The 21,377-nt window shown below is 46.8% G+C and overlaps 1 protein-coding gene across 3 annotated transcripts in view; it reads left to right on the top strand.

Moving 5' to 3' along the window:
* nhsa (Nance-Horan syndrome a (congenital cataracts and dental anomalies)) overlaps positions 1-21,377 on the top strand; it is a 49,177-nt gene that overhangs the window by 23,651 nt on the left and 4,149 nt on the right. Inside the window, exons 2-9 of one of the 3 annotated variants that reach the window (XM_068725295.1) lie at positions 12,600-12,752; positions 13,072-13,196; positions 14,228-14,275; positions 14,447-14,509; positions 15,661-15,853; positions 17,317-17,448; positions 18,018-20,672; positions 21,252-21,375. In XM_068725295.1, coding sequence (XP_068581396.1) covers positions 12,600-12,752; positions 13,072-13,196; positions 14,228-14,275; positions 14,447-14,509; positions 15,661-15,853; positions 17,317-17,448; positions 18,018-20,672; positions 21,252-21,375 — 3,493 coding nt within the window. Of the gene's footprint in view, positions 1-12,599; positions 12,753-13,071; positions 13,197-14,227; positions 14,276-14,446; positions 14,510-15,660; positions 15,854-17,316; positions 17,449-18,017; positions 20,673-21,251; positions 21,376-21,377 lie in introns of those variants that run through there. The other 2 variants (XM_068725296.1, XM_068725298.1) reach the window with 2 other exon arrangements.

Raw genomic sequence — 21,377 nt, 5'->3', positions numbered from 1 at the left:
GATGTGCACGTCCACTGATCCATGAAGAATCCTGCATGAGGAGGAATCTCTGTAAAACCCTGCTTCTTATACACAGCTACTCAAACTCACACACATTTCATTCACTCACACACATTTCATTCACTCACACACATTTCATTCACTCACACACATTTCATTCACTCACACACATTTCATTCACTCACACACATTTCATTCACACACACACACACACACACACACACACACACACACACATAAACACAGCTTCTCTGGCTGTCCAATGAAATGTGTTTGTGTCCATCTACGAAGGCTGTGTGAATATTAGAATCTGGTTCACCGAAAATAAGCAGTAAGCGTCTATTCTCCTGGAAGTGTGTGTTAAAGCTGCATTCTCTCTAGTGTCCACCAGGGGGCGACTCCTCTGGTTGTACAGAAGTCTAGTCTAAAATGACTCTACTTCTCTCTTGATTTATTCCCTCAGTAAACATTGTAAACATGAGTTTATGGTCTCAATCTCTAGTTTCCAGTCTTCTTCAATACAGCATGATGTTCATTTAGTACATTATGGTACATTTAGAGTCAAACAGACCATAAAGCAGGGGATGCTTTAGGGGCGGGGCTACACAGTGATTGACAGGTCTCTACCACGGAGTTGTCCGTGTAACTTTAACTCTTTCAGTGTGTTTTCACATCATGAATTGGAACATTTTGGCTCCGCCCTCTTGTGTCACCTCTTGGTTGCAAAATAACCAAGATGGTGACGGCCAAAATGCAGAACTCAAGGCTTCTAAACATCAGTTAACAAACCATTGGCCGTTAATAATCAGCGGTCGACAACACGGTAGGAGCTGGTGGAGACCAAAACAGAGCTAAAAGAGGAGTCGGTATTTTCAGCCATACCCGGTAATCGTATGAATGCTAATGTTGCTAACATGTTAGCTGTATCTACTTTATACGCTGACGATGTGTTGGTGTTTTTGTTTAAAGCAGACGTCGCGTTAAGCGAATATTTTTCCGCCGATTGCCGGAATTTTTTTTTTTTTAACAAAAGACGGAAAAATGTGAAGGCCGTTGGTGTGTGTTGATCTGTTGATCTGTTCATATTTTCCTTCTAAATAAACTATAAACAGCTTCTGGTTTCAGGGTTGTTCTGCTGCTGTGAAGAAGCTTCTTCAAAGCAGCGAGCGTCTCCACTTGAACTCCACATGATCAACGATCGCGGTCGTTAATCGGAGACTAACGGGGCGTGAGAAAAGACTTTCCACCGCAGCTGAAGGATCTAGGAGCCGAACGCTGCCTGTCATTCAGCGTGAACTCCTTCCCTTTATTCAGGCGTGTTCCTTTTTCAAACCTACATTTGATTAGCTGGAGCTCAGGAACATCTGACTCCAGATGAAACACGACCCCGATGGGAATATCCACCTCTGGAAACTCTACACGCTCGCTCTGTGAAGTACAATGCAGCTGCTCGGATCGGGTTCGCTGCCCCCGCCGGGAGGCTTCCGGGGTGACTTCTGATATTTAGGAAAGGCGAGGCGGCCCCCAGACGCCAGGGGCCGCGGTTGTTTGTGTGAGGATTCGGTTTCCTCGTATATATATATATATATATATGACGGCATTGCCCTCAAACACACCGGAGGCCTTAACGGATCCACATACCGAGTCGTGGAAAATGTCCACATCTTGAAACACGTGATCGGAGCCGAGCGTAAACGGGACCGGCCTCTGATATGTATGACAAGTATTTAATGCCACATCAGTCATGTCGTTTCACTTTCTCTCTTTTTTCTTCTTCTTTTTTAACAAGGAAACTTAAAATACAATAATTTAAATTGAATACAATACAATTTTCATACGTACAGGTTCATGAACTCAATAAGATGATCAAAACATATGGAACCCGTCTGTATTGTTTTGATTTCTTCTTCTTCTTCTTTTTAATATCCTGCGGACCAAACCTAGGAAGTGCCTAGTCTGCATATATATATATTTATATATATTTATATATTTAATTGAATATATTTATATTTTCTTTTCTTATATAAATATAGTGTATTCTATTTGATAATAAAGTGTGTGTTATCAGTGCTTCTGGTATGTTGAAGTGCAGAAGGTCAGGTTGAGGCTCACACACACACAGACACACCTACACACACACACACAGACACACACACACACACCTATATGCTGCAGGAGCTTGTTTGTTCAGCTGCAGAGGAGATCCTCCTCCTCCTCCTCCTCCTCCTGCTCCTCCTCCTCCTGCTCCAGCGGAGGGAAGTCAGATTCCATATTTTCACAGAATCCTCTCCGGGGCTCCGATGGCAACAAACAGATGTTGTATTTTATTTATTTTTTTTGATTTTCACTCTTCGGGGGTCGAGACCTCGCAGAGCAGATTTAAGGGCTTGTGTGTTTTTATGACTTGCCTGAAGCTCCCACAGGTGCTTTTTAGGGGGAAAGAGCCAAACTCGCTTGTTATTATTATCATTACTACGACTCGACTCTTCCTGAAAAGGTTCTTCTTTCTTTCTTTTTTTTTCCCGGTGACGCTACGACTGCGTAATACTGACAGGAAGCGTCCTGCAGAGTTTCCACTGTGAGAGGACGAGCGATGACTTATCTTTCACCGGGAACGCTCCGCTTCAGATATGTCTGAACGGAGCTCGGCGTTCCTGCTGACTCTGCAGTGCTGATCGGATGCAGATATGAAAGTGACGTTTTTTAAGGATTTGTAAAGTTGGTTTTCGGGCCTCTTGAAAAAAAAAACCCCAACTGAATCCATGTGGTGGAGTTTGGCCTCCATTAGAAGCAGCTTGAGTCCCTCCACCACCTCTGCTGCTCGCCGGTGGTCTAAAGTATGCAGAGCACACACCCTGAACACTCCTCCATGCGTGTCGTCTGTCGTAAATACAGACGTGAGCGTTTACTCTGCTGTCAGCTGTTCGGCCCTCGGAGATGTTTTGGGGCGTTTTATTCTCTCTGCGGTTTTGAGTTTCACTGTAATATAAAAGTTCTGCTCCTCCATGGAAACGGAACCATGATGACTAGAACTAGAACATGTCTTTAGTGAGAACAACACAGTTATGACGACATTGATCGTTAAACAAGAAGAAAACACAAGTTGAATTTCTTTGATAATCTGTTTTACAAAAGTTGGAATCGATTTATACAACATGTTCAAAATGTCCACAAGTGTTACAACATGTCTCCACATGTTGTAAATATTAAACTACTGACATGTCTCCAGCCTCTCCTCTCCTTCCTCTCCTCTCCCCTCTCTCCTCTCCCCTCTCTCCTCTCCTCTCCTTCCTCTCCTGTCCTTCTTCTCCTCTCCTGTCCTTCCTCTCCTTCCTCTCCTTCCTTTCCTCTCCTCTCCCCTCTCTCCTCTCCTTTCATTCCTCTCTCCTCTCCTCTCCCCTCTCTCCTGTCCTTCCTCTCATCTCCTCTCCTCTCCTCTCCTTCCTCTCCCCTCCTTCCTCTCCTCAATTTTACACAATTTTAAGCTTTTGTTTTTGTTTCTTTTTCTGACGGAAGCGTTCGTCACACATGACGTGTTCAAAGACCGTCAGAAATCAGAAAATCCGATGATAATAACTTTTTCACAGCTCCTGGTTGTGATAAACGGTGTCGTTTTTTGGCGATTGTTCAAAGAAAACCGTCCCGCCGGTGGCTTTTGGTGGTTCAGAGGGTTGATGGTTGGTTAAAAACACGGCGGCTGGAGCAGAAAGGAAAAAGCCTGCGAAGCGGTTAACAGTGCAGTAAATCGCAGCGTCGGGGTCAAAGGTCAGCGTCCCGTCGGTGTATTTAATATTCTCTGGTGACCGCTGAGCTTTGTAGCTTTAATAAAGTGCCGTAGCCGCTTCCTCGTGTTTGCTTTTGGTTTGAAGTGCTCCGTCTTCTCACGTCACTCAGAGTGGACTTCTACCACGCTCTATTTTCACCTCCATCAATCTCTCGGACGGAGTGCAGACACCGACGCGTGTTCCCCTCCGTCAGATGAAGCCTCTGGGGGCCGAGGAGGCTTCTGGTCTGAGCAGCAGTAGACCAGACCAGGTAGAATCAGCCTTTTAGTGAATGGAGTCTGGTGCCTTTGTAGAGATCAGAGATGAACTCATGTGCTGTAGTAGAACCCTGACTGTGGAGGAGAACCTCGTACAGAACACACGCGTCACATGACCCCTTCAGGTCAGAACACGGTGAGAGGGTTTTGGTGGATAATGTTTTTCTCGTCAGAGAGGAGGAGGAGGAGGAGGACCGGCCTACATTCCCGCGGGCTCAGACTGTCGCCACACAACCCAAAAAAACCCCGAGCGCGTCGCTGACGCCGTGTCCTTTTTTTTTTTTTGGCTGCACCCACTAATTTGACATCATGACATAACGACGGGGGACCCGTCATTACCCGAGGACGCCGCGGTGGGAACGGACGTGAGACGGGCAAAGGGAAAAGCCAGCTGGGTGACTCTCCTTTCAGAGAGAGTTCATCGAGAAGTGAAAGCTGCTCTTCAGCTGCAGCTTTACGGCCACAAAGAGAGTCTCGGAGCTTCTTTCAGTCCCGTCCCTCGCTGCGTAATAAGCATTCATGAAGCTCCTCCACGAGAGGAACCTGCAGAGGCAGCGAGGCTCAGCTCAGGAGACGGGACCACTTTCTTTATATAAGAGGTCACATGATCAGAAAGAGTCTCTCTGAGGAGCAGCGAAGCGGAACTGTTCCTCACGTAACAAAGAGACAAAACAAGCCAGATTTAAACCACAACGAGATGTCTTCTGCAATCCATTAATGATGTTCTTTCTGTCTTTCTTTCTTTTCATGTCCTCACCCTCACGTCCTGCTGCTCATGATCAATAGGTATGTTCACGTTGATACCTGCAGTCCACCTGCAACCAATCTGTCTGTGAACTTAAACATTCTTTTATTTTGTAATTCTTTGTACATTGGTGTTGTTCAGTCACTTCCCGGTTCACAGCTGATGGTCGGTGAACTCTCACGTCTCTCACGATCTTTTCCTAAACCTAACAAAGTTGTTTTCCTGAGAAAACAGAGTTTTATTTTGAAAGGGACTGTTTGTGTGCAGCGAGCGTAAACTGACACGTTTTGCTGAACTTCTGTAGGAAAACGCGCCAAAAAGAGAATGAGTGCCTTTAAGTGAGATGTCCTGTGTTGTGAGGAAACGTTGGCCAGTTACACAGCAGGTCAACTCAGCAGAACCACGTCCAACCGTTTAACACAGTTTAGGACATTTAGACAGTTTAGGACCGTTTAGGATATTTAGGACAGTTTAGGACATTTAGGACCGTTTTGGACATTTAGGACAGTTTAGGACATTTAGGACCGTTTCGGACATTTAGGACAGTCAAGGACATTTAGGACCGTTTATGACATTTTGTACAGTTTAGGACATTTAGGACCGCTTAGGACCGTTTAGGACATTTGAGACAGTTTAGGACATTTAGGACCGTTTAGGACCGTTTAGGACATTTAGGACCGTTTAGGACATTTAGTACAGTTTAGGACATTTAGGACCGTTTAGGACATTTAGGACATTTAGGACCGTTTATTTTCCTCGTCAGAAATGTTTCTTTCTCTTCTGTCAGTTGGGTGTTCACAGGAACTCCTGCTGGGCTTTCATTTCACTCGCTGTGTATCCATCCTTCCTGTCAGCCCCCCCTCACACACACACACACACACACACACACACCACACACACACACACACACACACACACACACACACACACACAGATCTCAGTCTGACCATATTTGCCAGTTAAACAGAGGTTTCCATTGCGGTCATGCATTTCTGCCCTCGTTGTCTCTTTTTCCCAAAACCACACCTTCCCCCGTGTCTGCTCTCTGCCCCCCCCCCCCCGTTGTGCTCAGACATTTATGGAACATTGTGGTGCACATATACCTGCACACACACACACACACACACACACACACCGGTGTCCATAACCTCCGTCGCTCCGCTTAGAGCCTAACCCAGAGCGTGGTGTGAAGAGCTCAGTGAGGGGAGCTGGTCCCACTTCTTTGTCTTCTTTTTCTTGGCTTTTGTCAGCGTGGAAACGTTGAATTCTCTCTTCCTGTCTGGACACTTTTGTCTCACCTCTCTTTTTTTTATATGAAAGCAGCCGTATTCCAGGAAGCCGCTCACGTGCTCTTCGTCCTCTTCGTCCTCTTCGTCCTCTTCCTCGTGGTTAACTCTTTCCCTTCCCTCCTTCAAAACCAGGAGCTCTGTTTATTTTCACCCCTCCTTCTTTTTAGAGGCGAGACGAGAGCGCAGAGCGAACAAAAGCAGGAGGTCAAAAAGGTCACACATTTTCATCTGTGAGACTAACAGGCCAGGTGTACCTGGAGGGTACGGGAACCAGAGAGGGACACGCCCCTTCCTGTGTGTGTGTGTGTGTGTGTGTGTGTGTGTGTGTGTGTGTGGGAGCACTTCAAAGGTCTAGAGAAAGCAGGGACTTGGACCGGGCCCAGCAGCACTCAGTGATGGGATCTGAGACTTTGTGCTGCAGCCAATCAGTGAAATGAACCCTGTGCTGATTTAAGGGGCAGAGGAATTCTTAGTGCTCTTAGGAGGATAGGCTGTTTCTATTTATTTTTTACAGTTATTTGTCCAGTTTCTCTCTCAGGCTTGTAGTCGTAGTTTTGTTCCGTAAACCCAAAAGCAGCAGCTGAAACACGGTGCAAAGCTCCGTAGAGCTGAAGCAAGCTGCAGATTGGGGGCTGATTGAAGGATTCCTTTTACATTTGATTTGTCGCAGATGTAAAATAATAACCATTAATGCAGCTTTCAAAGCGCCGTGGACCAGCAGCCGGTGGATTTACATCCCGTTTCTTTCCTCCAGATGTTCCCACGTATTATTTCAAAGAGTACGAACTCTTTCACTTTCACCGTGAACGTCACGTAAATCTGTTGCGACTCGCCGCTCGTTACCGCGCCGTAAAAAAAACGCACCGCGCCGTTAAATGTTTCTGTCGCACGTCCTTTAAAACCGTCGCCCGAACACAAACTCTGTTTCTCCTAAAAACCTTGAACGCTCTCGCTTCGACACGGAAACACGAAACCGCTCCGGAGGTTTATGTTATTTTGAAAATGGAAAGTGTTTCAAAGTCTCCGCAGCCGGCCGGCAGACTTTGTAGTGGTAAATGTGAAACAGCTGATCTTCAGTGTCGGCGACGAACGTCTCCGCGGTTTCACATGTTCTCCAGAAGTCATTTGTTTAGGAAATGAATACGAGGTTTTGGACCCCGGGTTGCAGAATATGTCACAAAGGGGAAGTTTTGAGGTTCGAACCTGAACCTCAAAACCCACCGGCGGGATCCAAAAGCATGTTTTCTGTTTAAACGATCGCCAAACCCCCCCCCCCGTTCATCAGAGCCAGAAGCTGTGAAAACTGACATTATCGACTGGCGTTCATCTTTCCCAAGGTCTTCGAACACGTTGTGTGTGAAGAACGCTTCTGTCAGAAAAAGTGAACAGAGAGGAGAGAGAGGAGAGGCTGAGGAAAGGAGAGGAGAGGAGAGGCTGAGGAGAGGAGAGGAGAGGCTGAGGAAAGGAGAGGCTGAGGAAAGGAGAGGAGAGGAGAGGAGAGGAGAGGCTGAGGAGAGGAGAGGAGAGGCTGAGGAGAGGAGAGGAGAGGAGAGGAGAGGCTGAGGAGAGGAGAGGAGAGGCTGAGGAAAGGAGAGGAGAGGCTGAGGAGAGGCTGAGGAAAGGAGAGGAGAGAAGAGGCTGACGAGAGGCTGAGGAAAGGAGAGGAGAGGCTGAGGAGAGGCTGAGGAGAGGAGAGGAGAGGCTGAGGAAAGGAGAGGAGAGGCTGAGGAGAGGAGAGGAGAGGCTAAGGAGAGGCTGAGGAAAGGAGAGGCTGAGGAAAGGAGAGGCTGAGGAGAGGAGAGGAGAGGCTGAGGAGAGGCTGAGACATGTCAATAGTTTAATATTTACAACATGTAGAGCCTCCATTTTTTTTTCAACATTGGTAAAACTTGTGGACACTAGAAACATGTTGGATGTGGAGATTCTATTGTTTTTCTATTGGTTCAGAGGGTTTGCGTTGAGGTTCAGATCCTGAACATCTGTCATGTAACCAGAAGCTCGTCTGTCTCAGGGTCAGCAGCGCGTCGTGTTTAGTCGTCACGGTGATGGAAACGGTGACATCATACGGGATCCCCCCCCCCCCCGCTCCTCAAAGAGACAGTTAGGTCGATCCAGGTCAACGTCTCCTTTTCTTTTCACCGCCTCACCGGAGTTCTCTTGTGTGGACTTGTGTCGAGTTAGAGCTCTGCAATTAAACAACAAAGAGAGAGAGAGAGAGAAAGAGAGAGAGAGAGAGAGAGAGAGAGATACAGCTGTTCACCTTCCTGCTGCGGTGATGTCATCCTCTCTCACCTACATCGACTTCAAGACCGAACAGGCTTCAAAATGTCATAAAAAGACTATAAATAGAAACGTTTCACAGCCGGATCATTAAATGACTCAGACAGCTTTCAGGGCTATACCTACAAATATATATATATATATATATATATATATATATATATATATATATATATATATATATACTGTATATATATATATAAATATGTATAGTTATATCATAGATATTTGATGATTATCATTGTTTTAGTTGTAGCTTCACTCCTTCATAAATGATACACCTTCTCTGGTGTCAGCAGCAGCTCTAACAGATTTAAAGTGTCATTGAGGCGTCGGGACGTTAAATCCCATCAGTGGTTCCTCCAGAGGAGCATCTCAGCAGGTCTTTGACCAGATCTCGTCCCTCCTCATCCTCCTCATCCTCCTCATCCTCCTCCTCCTCATCATCAGCCGGAGGATGAGCGGATTAGCCGGTGTTATTCTGTCGGCATTAGAGGGACTCTCTATAGTCTTTGTGTTTCACTCATCAGCTGACTGCAGACGCTTCTCCTCTTTCCTCCTCCGCTCTCACTTACTTTTTTGACAAACGGGAAAGATGAAGATCGTTTCCTTCAATTCATTTTGACGGGTGTTCTTCTAACGTCGTCGTTTCATTCATCAGGTTCGTAGCATTTCTTTCCTCATTTTGTTTTTGTTCTTAAATCAATAGAGACAACAGAGGCGTCCAGCTTCTTAAATGAGAACACTTCCTCTGTGACGGTGAACCGAACGTCTTTGAGACATTTGAACATTTTATCGACCCAAAAAAACAACAAATAAATGAATCGAGAGAACAACCGATCGGTGAGAGTTCAAGTATGGACAACATCCTAATAAAGACATGATTATAGACTAACAACGTGTCTGTTGTTGTAGTGATAACCGTCTCTTTAAATGTGATATATAGTCCTGGAGGAGGGGGGGGGGGGGGGGGGGGGGTCCTGGTTCTCTAACATTCCTCTGGACCCCTCCTATGATCCTCCGCGGTGGGTTCGGTCGGTCCTCGTTGTTTCAGCGGTTTGGATTAACGCCCCCCCCCCCCCTCTCTGCTGCAGACCATAAACAGATTAGTGGTGGTGGCCCCGAGTCCGAGGCCATCTGTACCATGAGGGGGGGGGGGGGGGGTGAGCAGATGCTCCAGTGGATCTCTGAGGTCAGTGTGGCAGGAGGGACGTCTGCACCGTCTCTGGTGAAAGTGCTAATAAAGTTGGGGTTTTTTTTAGACCCTGCAGAATATTTTTTGGGGGGTTTTCTTTCCTCCTCGGTGACGGTGAACTGGACACATTTGTGAATCCTGCTGCAGGATCGAAACTTCAGATGAACACAAACTCTGACTCGGTGTTGAATTCGACCCGCTTTACTTGAGTCCAGGTTGAAGCTCACCTGTGGTTCCTCTTCATCAAAGCCTGACCTAACGACTCACATCTGCTGCCGCTTGTTTTCACAGACCGACGGCAAAAAATTGCAGGTGTGAGAGAGAGAAAGAGAGAGAGAGAGAGAGAGAGAGAGGAGGAGGAGGAAGAGGAGGAGGAGGAAGAGGAGGAGGAGGTTCGGGCTCCTGTCTGGCCCGGAGCTCGGTGAAATTACAAGGCAGAGGGAGTCTGAGGGTGCAGCTTTCATCCTCCTCCTTCTCCTCATCATCAGGCCTGAGGAGGAGGAGGAGGAGGAGGAGGAGGATGATGATATAGTGCTTGATCTCACCTTTTCGGGAAAGTTCACAAGGTGATTCTTAGTGGAATTAAATGAGGGAGAAAGACTCTTTAGTCTTGTTTGTCTTCTCGCCTGAGGCCGTGTGGATCATTTGGTTCGGCGTCGCTGGTGAAAAGAAACTGTTTGTGTTTTTCTTTGGCCTTATTTTGGGGTAACAGCTGACCGCGGATCCCCCATCAGAGGGTGTTTCTTCTCATCGCGTGTATCGGCTCGAGCGAGAAAATGTGACGCCGTGTCTTTAAACCAATCAAGACGCCTCGTGTTACTCGTTGCCATGCAACCACGCTGCCGTATTTACGCCTGTGCGACGTCATGTTGAGTGTTGATGGAGCTGCTGCGGTGTTAGCTTAGCATAGCACCGATCGACCCGGACTCCATTCAGAAAACGAGCGTTTTAAAAGTTTGTCGTCTTGAGGAGAGAAACAAAACATGTGTTTATTTTGTGTTTATTGGTGCAGAAACGGGAGAAAGTGAAGCGTAGTTTGGCTCGCAGTGTGTGTGTGTGCGTGTGTGTGTGTGTGTGTGTGTGTGTGTGTTATTGTTGTCAGATGGTCTTTAGTGTGCCGGTGTTAACAGGAGGGTTAACAGTTCATCTCTCAGCAGGGAGGAGGACCAGCAGCTCTGGTTCCTCCTCTCACCACAGTCTGCTGTTTTAACAGAGACGACTGAGACACACGTGTTAGAGTTCAGTCCCTGAGTGGATCTTTAGGCCTGGATTTATTTCTCTCTCACACATTAAATCAAAGTTTTAACAGATTAAAACACGTCTTTTGCTGTGTTCGTTTTTTTTTTTCCGGTTTTGTGACCCAAACAGGAAGTGATGGTGTTTGTCTGCATCATCGTTTTTTTTAAACGTCTCCATCTCTGCTCGTCCAGACTAAAATTCTAAATTTCAAAATAAAACGCTGTCAGCAGCGTTTTCGTATTTTAGCACAAGTTTCCCGTTTTAAAAACAAAAAGCAGAGTTGTGCGGACGTCACATAATAAAGTCTGACTCCATCACGTGACCCTACCGTCATTCATTTATTAATTAAAAGGCGTGACGCTGAGATTCTGATCTTAATGTCCGTTTTCACCTTTACCTCTAGCTAACAGTGTGTGTGTGTGTGTGTGTGTGTGTGTGTGTGTGTGTGTGTGTGTGTGTGTGTGTGTGTGTGTGTGTCTTGTTGTTTTTTGGGGGGAGGGGGAGGTGTTTAATTACTCAACGTACACCTGGTAATTGATTCTTTGCTCCTGTGTTTATCTTATTTATTGCACATGACTTCTACTCATGTTTAATTTAATCTAATAAAATAATATATATATATAAACAATAAGAGACATTTATTAATACGAATACCCGACACTTCTGACAGTGTAGCTATTCTTTCTTTACACATTTCCTTAATCTGAAAAATAAGTATTTAATTCCTCCGTTCACGCTGAAGCTTAAAACAAGTCTCTGAGTCTTTATGGGTCTTTATGAGTCTTTATGAGTCTTCTGTGGACCTCTGAACTGAAAACAACCTGTAAATGATTCTCTTAGATGACTTCTTAACTCCACTCAGTCCTTCTAAGTGTAACGTGAGAAGCTTCTCAGTAACCTGAGGGGGGGGGGGGGGGGGGGTGAGCGAGACCAGACCAGGTCCTGGTCAATGTTCAGAGGGTGACAGTCACTGGCGTCGGGTTGCATTAATCCCTGTTGTCTGGCTGCAGGTGATAGCGCTGCTTCAGTAAACAGGCTATTGTCCCGCTAACAGCTGATCGCCCTGATTTTGGTTCTCAGGAATCTCCTTCGTCTCCGCATGAGATCAAGGAAGACGTGGAAGGGTCGTCTTCTGTCAGACCAGAGGAAATAAAACATTTATTTTACTTCTTTGTCTGTTTGCGTCTGTAGATTTCTACTAAATTCACCAAGGTTACCATCACATAATGCCTCATTTGCATATTTAAACGTCACATTTCAGTAAACTTGTAATACACTAAAAAGTCGTCTTAATGTGAGTGATGAAGTGGTGAAGTTTCATGGTGATATCTACGAGTTCATTTTTGGACCCTATTCATCTGGACTTTAACTAAACGTCTCTTTAAAGGAGCTTTTCTATCAATGGAGTTTTTCTCACACTCTGATCCAGAAATCTCCACTTCAGTAGTTCTGACATCCACCAAACTTCACACCTTCATTCCTCTCTGTGTGCTGAAGCTTTCTACAGAGGGCTTTGTCCACACACCACTCACACACTCATTTATACTACGTTTATTAATAACAACATGGAGAACATGGATGCTTTTATGTCTATTGACAGTGTTTTCTGATTTATAGAGTGATAGAAAGAGATATAAATGTAAAAACCTTTGACTCTAATATGTCAACAACATCAAACAAGAATTTTGAACCTGACTTTATCCGACGTTCACATTCATGTTCTGGAAATGTATGAAAATGAGCACATATTTCATAAGATATATACTCATTTACACATATTTAAACACAGCATCTCTCTCTCTCTCTCAGCGGTGTCTAACCTGGACGTGGAGAGTAAGCTGACGACACATTTCCGATCCCCGTGGCTCCAGCAGAGGAACATCTTACGACCCTCCACTCGACCAGCATGTGTCGTAGACCTCCACAGGCAGGCCAGCCTCAGCCTGTGGGCCCCGCACCGAGGTGAGCCCCCCCCCACAACACACCAACAAATCTATGATTGTGTTATTTACCCTAAAAGAAACAGACACCTCTGGGAGTCTTGCTTCCCACCATAAAGCTCTGTTCTTGTGGTGATGTAGTGGCCTCTAGTGGAGAAGTGGAGCTACTGCACGCACACAGTCAGAGGCTACGGTGTCCACCTCCTCATTCCTGCTCTGGGTTCCTCTGCTCTGTGCGTTGAGTTTCTCCGTGTGGGTGTCGTTTGGAGACAGTCGGTCCTTTAAGTGGACGTAAGGAGACGTTGGTCTTTTTTTTATTTTTTACACGGTTCTTGTTTCAGATCACCAGAGGAGACGATCGGGCAGCAGAGAGCGGAGAGTAACCATCTCCATCCCAGCGGAGCCTCCGATGCCCGAGTACCCCCCCACACCCATCGCCCAGCCGAGAGGAACCGACCAGACAACGGTGAGGCGACGCGTTGTATTCATGTTGACTTTTAAGAAGTCAGGGAACCAATCGATACGGGAAAAGGTCAACAGGCGAACTGTCAGTTTGTTATTATATCAATATTTCACTGTTGGTGATCTTATTAAATTATCTTTATAATTATCGTAACACTTTACACAGTTACTCCTTTGATTATGTCTTTGTTTTCCTAAACATATTAATAAATTCACATTTCATTTACTGCTTTTATTAGTTTATTCTTTGGTTTGAGTGTGTATTCGTTCTTATTTTTGTTTGTTTTTAAATTTTTAGCATTTTTTTTTGTCCTTTATTTGGGATCAAATTACAAATATATATATTTGTGATTTAATATATATATATATATGAGATAATATTTTAGATATATTATTTTCGAGATAAAAGTGAACAGATAAATAAACACATTTAAACAAAAGAATGCCGTTACAGGACAATCTTACACTCCTCCCGAATTTCCTCAAATTTAATTTCAGATTACAAAGATTTCCTAAATACCGGTCGTCTAGATCTCTAGACTCTAGATCTCTAGAGTAATAAGAGTCTAGATAGTATGTGTCTGTTGGTTTAAAGTGACTGTGAGGGACTCTTGTGCTCTGAAACAATACCGCTTTCGTCCACAGGGGCCGCCAGAATCAACACGATGACAATTCCTCATAGTAACTTTAAGACGGTTCTCTGTAACTGTTATTCTAGCAGCTACATTCAGTATTTTGTTTTAATATTTGTGGCAGTTGAAGGTGGAAAGCATTAAAAGGAGATTGTCACAACTATTGTCTCTAAATCTGTGATTTTGAGCTTGAAATCCTCCGTTCAAATTGATTTTGTCTCGACTTCCTCTGGTTTCCCTTTCCCTTTTTTGTGTTTTATGTCAGCGATACTTGCTTTTTTCTTAATCCTATATATAGTCTTACATTTTTTTATTTGATGCAAACATCTTAGCTGCACTCATATATTTTTTTTTGAAACGTCATTTTAAAGTGAAATTGCACATTTTTCTGTCCTCCAAGCAGCCGGAGAGGCTTGTTAGAGATGCATCGACACAGTTAGCACAAACACAGGTAACGAGACTTCTGTGTCCCGAATTCATCTTCGTGTTTCATCACCGCCACAATAAATGTTGCATAAATCATCTCGGATAAGTTTACTCCAGTGTTGTTGTCTCTTTTTTGTTGTCCATGTCTCCGTGTTCATTTGTTGTTTTGTTGTTTTGTTTATTCGCTGGACTTCAGTTTGAATCCACCCGCTCCTCCTCCCCTACCGAATGTTGCCGCTTCTCTCCCTGGAGCAGAAAGGTAGTTGTCCCTCCCTTCCTCCCTTCCTCCCTTCCTCCCTCCTCACTCCCTCTCACACTTTATTAACCCCTCCTTCTTTGTTTGACTCCTTACTCATTTGCATAAACGGGTCTCTTTTGAAATGCATGCTCCTCTCAGAAAACGGGAGGTTCACGTGAAACTGAATCACGTTGTGTGTGTGTGTGTGTGTGTGTGTGTGTGTGTGTGTGTGTGTGTGTGTGTCACAGCAGCCTAGAGGTCTAATGATAAGGGGTTCTTATCATTCTCTCATCATCATCATTATCTCTTAAGAGATCTAAGTTTTGTGTTTGATGCCCGCTGTGAAGGCGATCACTGTCGCTCGTTTCCTTTCCTTCATCCTTCCTCCGTCTTTCTGCTCTTGAAACAAGTCAAGCTGTAACTTTGTCCTTTTTTTTCTTTTTTTTTCTGGTTGGGAGAAGTTTCCAGGGAAACCAGTTTCTTTTGTGGCCTTTTAGTTTTGGTGTCAGGGTCTCATTGGTCTGCTGGGAACAGAGAGCACAAAAGGCTGCAGAGCTGGGTTTTAAATGTGGGGGGGGGGGGGGGGGGGGGGGGGAGAGAGGTGGTGGGAACCAGTGCAGCCTGAGAATCACTTCCAGTTTCACATGTGCCTCTCTGTAGGAACCTCAAGGTAAGAGCTTAATAACATAATCCGTAGACCGTCGGTTTAAGTCTGATGGAGGAGCGGATATTTTTCCAGAGACTCGTCTTTAATGTCGCTTCCGGTGTCTCATCGTCCTCAGAGCAGCATGTTGTGACTGGAAATGTTTGTCTCGTTGTCTCTTTTTCCTCACAGTGAGTATTGATTATGACACGTGCTGGAAAACTTTTCTTATTGAAGCTCAGTGCTGGGAACTTTTTATTTTTTTTGTTGCATCCTCTGAATGTGCTTTTCCACTTTCCGTCTCTCTCTCTCTCTAAAGCATGCCTTTTTTTATTTCCAATAACTCCAAAGTGAAACTCAGCCTCTAGAGGAGGAGCTTGCGTATTGATTTGCCTCCTCAGCAGATTAATACAACTTTTAATAAAACAGCGATCTCCTCTCTGAAGCCGAGTTTCCTCCACGTTTCCTCCGTGTAACGCCGCCCTCACCCTCTAACAAGCTAACCGTGCTAAACATCCATCTGTTGCAGGCCGCGCTCTCTGACCCCGACACCGACGAGGTGGCTCTGGGTCACCGGCCCAAGTTCCCCGTCCCTAACACCCCCACCACCCTGGACAAGCAGACTAACTGGTCCAGAGCGCTGCCGCTGCCCACCCCAGAGGAACGAATGAAAACCAGTTCCCAAGTCATCAACTCCTGCGTCATCCCCATTAATGTGACCGGTAAATCCAAAGCATTCTGTTTCTATTCAATCTGTTTACTGTGACATCTGAAAGGACCCAGTTTAGACATTTTTGGGAAATACATTTGCTTCATTTCTTTAGATGAGAACATTGGTACCAAATATGAGCCAGGAGATGGCTAGCTTAGCTTAGCATAAACACTACAAGTGACAAAAGCAACAAAACAGCCAAGTGTTGCCAGCAGCGTTGTTGTCGAGTTAAAGTGTTGCTCAAGAGCTCGTTGACGTAGTTGCGTTGTTAAATAGCGCTAAGAACTGCTTCCAATATTCATGCTAAGCTAAGTTTAGCCAATCAGCTCCTGGCTTTTAGTCATGAGTGGTATCAATCTTCTCATCTACCTGTAAAAAGAAATAAGCAAAGTTTCCCAAAATGTCTAACTATACCATTTTTAAAATTCTGATTCTGATTTCAACTGGCTCCGCCCAGTGACCAGCAGCAAGATCAAGATAAAACACGTTCATGAATGAGCTTTAGAGGCGCTGGTCAGAGCCAGGCTAGCTGTTTCACCCTGTTTCCAGCATTTATGCTAAGCTAAGCTAACCGTCACCTTTGCCATTGCTCCGTAATAAGTGAGCGCTATCGATCTAACAAGCTAACTCTTAGCGAAGAAAGCTAACGAGCTTGTTTAACAAGCTAACGTTTCACCCTTAAAATGAGCGTCCGTGCATCAGTTACTGTCCACGTGTTTCCTAGAAAACTATTATTTAAATCAAATCTCAGGAGGCGCAATATTTGTTTCAAGACAAAGTATTAAGTTAAATATTGCGGCGCTGCAGAGACGTCCTGTTCTACAGACTTATGCTACAAATCCCTGCAAGAGTCACACCATAAAGTCTAAACATGTCCTGATTTGCAAGATTATTTTTTTGAATTTCTGCTTATACTCATAATAACCTTCAAGATCATATAACGTCGCAAAGTCATGCTTTGCCCCCCCCCCCCCCCCCCCCCGTTAACTTTCTCTCCCTCGTGCTCCAGCACTTTGTGCCGCCGATTCTGCGACACGAATGCCAATTAGTTCTGTCCGAACTGGTGAAAAGACCCGAGCTGTAATTTACTCTCACTCAGAGTCAAAAGAAGAGTTGTACGTCTCCAAGGCTGGCTGAGTCAGACACAGTCAAGAGGGGGGGGGATATAAAATGCACATTGTAAGCAAAGTGCAGCCATTGCTATGGTGCTGAAAAGGCCTGACTTTGTGTCACATGATAGTCATAACGGAGGGCGAGGGAGGAGGAAGCACAAAAAAGCATTTTATTTTTAATGTTCTTTTACATTTCGTAGTTCAGACGTAACGTCAAGCAGTTAAACCAGCGTTGCTCTCATCCCGAGCTGCTATTTCTGCAGAGCATCTTCTGCTTTAGACTTCTTTACGGTCGAGAGTTAAAAGAAAGGAGTCGCAGCTCATCAAAGATTCCTCAGACGTCACCGTCTCTGTTTCGCAGGCGTCGGCTTCGACAGAGATGCCAGTGTGCGCTGCTCGCTCGTCCACTCGCAGTCTGTGCTTCAGAGGAGGAGGAAGCTGAGGAGGAGGAGGACCGTCGCCGGCGTTCCCCGACAGGTGCAGCGAGATCTGGGTATGTAACTCCTCACGGGAACAAAGGATGTTTCACAAGTTTTACTTCACAGCTGCTGCTGTTAACAGAAAATATGTAAAAGTATGTTTTTTTTGTATGTTGAACTGAAACAAAAAGCTTCTAAATCATTTGTTATTGTCGAGATAATTATAAGATAATTACGATGATTTTAAAACAAAGCAGTTCATTGCTGTGGGCTTTTTTTGGTGTGTTCTTCTGCTGCAGAAGACGATCGTCTTTAATGTACGTCTACATAAATATGAGAAACGTCGACTAGTGAGGCGTCTTTTCGGCGTTATTTTTGGGGCATTTCTTGCTTTTCATCAGACAAACGACAGAAGAGAGAGATGACAGGAAATGAGAGGAGGAAGAGATGAAGGAGGACATGAAACAAAAGTTTAACTGGCAATGTGGTCGACACTTAAATACAGAAATATAAGTTAAGGGACTCGGTATGAGATGAGAAGATATAAGATAAGTGATAAGAGATGAGATATGAAATGTAAGAAAAGATAAGATAGAACTTTCCTATTATTTAAAAGAATTATTGCACATCTGTCTCCTCTCAGACTCGGATGACTCTCCTGGTTCCAGAGAGCGGACGGTGATTGTTCACAGTCCCGACATCACTCCCTCCACCGAGGAGCTGGACGGCCACCTCGGCACCAGAGACTCCGGCTGCCAAACCGAAGACTTTTTGATCTCAGGAGCTCCGTCTCGGAGGAGGATCCGGTCCCAGAGAGGCCAGGCCGTCTCCCTCTCCCTCTCCCACTCTGCGGGCAACATCCTGTTCCTGTCGGACTCTGCCGACGCCATGTTCTCCGCCTCTGTCGGCGCACGCCTGCGCTCCCGGAGTCTGCCCAGAGACGGGAGCCGGATGGTGGACGACGGGCACAGCGACGACGACGACGAGGAGGAGCTCTCCCCCTTCGACGCTGAGGACTTCCTTCCCCGCCCCGGGGAGCTGATCCTGAAGGACGGAGAGGAGAGCGTGGACGACCGGGTCGCGTCCGACCGCCAGCTGGGCCTGAAGTACAAGCAGCTCTCGGAGAGTCCGGAGCACAGCTGGATGGAGAGGACCAGGTCCCGGCTGCCCAGGAAGGCCGACATGGGCAGCTGCGAGATCTCGTCGAGCTCGGACACCTTCAGCAGCCCCGTCCATTCCGTCTCCGCCGCGGGGGTCCAGCTGGACCACAAGGAGGACCACCAGTCCTCCAGCGGGAACTGGAGCGGGAGCAGCTCCACCTGCCCCTCGCAGACCTCGGAGACGATCCCCCCGGCCGCCTCCCCGCCACTGACGGGCTCCTCGCACTGCGACTCGGAGCTCTCGCTGAACGTTGCCGCTCACGGCCAAGACGACCACGCCGGCTTCCTGCTGGACCACTACCACGGCCTCAGGACCCAGCGGGCGGGCTCGTTCTCCTCCACGGCTATGGACATATTAGAGGAGGCCGGGGTCAGCGCTCCCATGGAGGTGGAGTGGAGTTACCCCGACGCGGAGACTCAACGCCCTCGGGACTTCAGCCCCGACCCCAGCCGCGAGGCGGAGAGCAGCCTGGGCTGCCCCAGCTTCACCAGCATGGCCACCTGCGAGAGCAGCTTCTCCGACAAGCCGCCATCGGAGAAGGCGGACGCCGTGTCTCACTACTCCGTGGACACCGAGGGCTACTACACCTCAATGCACTTTGACTGCGGCATCAAAGAAAGCAGGAGCTTCTCTTACGGCTGCGGGGTGCCCGGCTCCGAGTCGGACTTCGGCGGTCACATGACTCTGGGGAGGCGCTGCCTCTCTTTGAGAAAACCAAAGGCGAAGCCAAGTCCGCCGAAGAGGAGCTCGTCCCTGAGAAAGATATGCAGCGAGGGACACATCCCTGACAACAAAGAACCAAAGATGTCTTCCAAGGAGAGGAAACTGCAGCTGGATTTGTCCAATTCCTCGCTCGTCAGAGAGCCTCTCGTGGTCTGGGGCGTCGAGGACTCTGCCGATCTGCCCGACTTAGGGGTCTTCGGCGCCACGGATTCGCATTCGTTTAAGGACGAGGGCGTCGTGCAGTCGGACTACGCCGATCTGTGGCTCCTGAACGATTTAAAATCCAGCGATCCTTACCGGTCTCTGTCGAACTCCAGCACGGCGACAGGCACGACTGTCGTGGAGTGCGTCAAGTCTCAGGAGAGCTCCGAGTCTCAGACGTCGCAGTCCGGCTCCAGAGCTACCACCCCTTCCCTCCCGTCGGTGGAGGGAGACTTCAAGCTGACGTCTCCGGAGAAGCTGGCGGGCCTGACCAGCCCGTCCAGCGGATACTCCAGCCAGTCGGAGACCCCGACCTCCTCGTTCCCCTCCACCTCTGCCGCCTTCTTCCCCGGACCGCTGTCGCCGTCCAGCGGCAAGAGGAAGCCCAAAGTCCCCGAGAGAAAGTCGTCTCTTTCAACGCAGTCGCTGCAGTCGCTCCCCTCCTCGAGGATGGACCTGGAGCTGCCCATAATCCCTCCCTCCCACCTCGACTTAAGTGCCCTTCACGGCGTCGAAGACAAGTCCTTGGCATACAGGACACAGATTCAAATCCTTCACCAAAACAAACACAAAGCTCCGTTGTCGCCCAAACCCGCCCATCCCATGTTCATCACACCCACAGCGCTGAACTCAGTCCAGCTCCGGCCCATTCGTACGGAAGACAAAGGGCGCCACGAGGACGAAACCACGCCCACATGTCCCGCTGAGAACTCAACCGAAACACTTCTCTGTAGTTCCTCCGCGGAGATCAGGAGCACCTCGCGTCTACATCGGCCGCCCTCAGAGGGGTCGTGTGAATCCTTGTTTACCTCAAACGAAGAGCTCGCGGACGGAGAGTGTCGGAGCGAGACGAGGAGCGTGACGGACCGAGAGGAGGAGGCGGCGTTCAGACCGCAGTCGGTGGACGGATATGAAGGAGAGACGTGCAGAGAGTCGGCAGCAACACCGGAGACTTTACAGCTGCAAAGAAGTGAAGAAAAAGAAGAAGAAGAAGAAGAAGAAGAAGAAGAAGAAGCAGCAGCTCTCTCTGTAATGCACAGTTCACCCAATGGTCCTGATGAAGTCCCCGCTGCTGACGGCCAATCGGAGGCGTCGGAAGGGAGTCCAATCGGCGATGAAGGTAGCAGAGAGGAGGAGTTTGAGTCGCCGGGTGCTTCAGCCCAAAGTGCCTCTCAGGACGACCAGGAGGAGTCTGAGGATCGCTTTGTTAGAGGTACGTTATCTATCGCTGATGATGTTATTGATACTAGTTCTCTTATCGGTTCTTTTTGATTATTTTGTGAGAAAAAAAGACAATTAATTAAGAAAAGAATCCACATTTCTTTATTATTCTTGTAAATAAACAAATAGTCTTTCTTGAGCAGCAACACAAGAAGTTCTAAAATCTTTAAAACTCATCTACTCAATGATCTCAGTGATTATCCCTCATTGATGACCCTGTTCTTCTGATCAAACTCTGCATGACATCACTACTGTATGACATCACTACCGTACGACATCACTACCGTTACCTGACGGCTGCTCCATAAAGAGACTGATGTTCTGCTCGTTGGTCACATGTTGCTTGTTGTTGACAACCACAGATTTTGTAAGTTGAGTAGATCAACCGGGTGTCTGCTGCCTCCTAAAAGTGGTCACATGATATACATGTATCTGGAAGATGATTCTGCATTACAAAGTTACCCTTTTAAGTTTGAGCTCATTGCTTCTTTTTTTAATAAACATTATCAACCACTGTCGTATATAAATACACAGAGTTTAAACTGTATTTAAATGTTGATTTTATCAACAGACTCTACGCCCAGTGAAAACACAGCGTCTCCTCTGATTGACGAGTCCCGGCCCGAGGACAACGCAGTGTTTCTGTCCCCCACCAAAGCTCGGACCACCGAGGATCTGTTCGCTATGATTCACAGGT

Source organism: Cebidichthys violaceus, unplaced genomic scaffold (genome assembly GCF_023349555.1).
Source record: "Cebidichthys violaceus isolate CVI_PGR_0920_01 unplaced genomic scaffold, fCebVio1.0.p SCAF_35, whole genome shotgun sequence".
Classification (NCBI taxonomy): Eukaryota; Metazoa; Chordata; class Actinopteri; order Perciformes; family Stichaeidae; genus Cebidichthys; species Cebidichthys violaceus.
The sequence above is the reverse complement of the archived record's forward strand: the minus strand, read 5'-3'. Positions and strand labels throughout refer to the sequence as shown.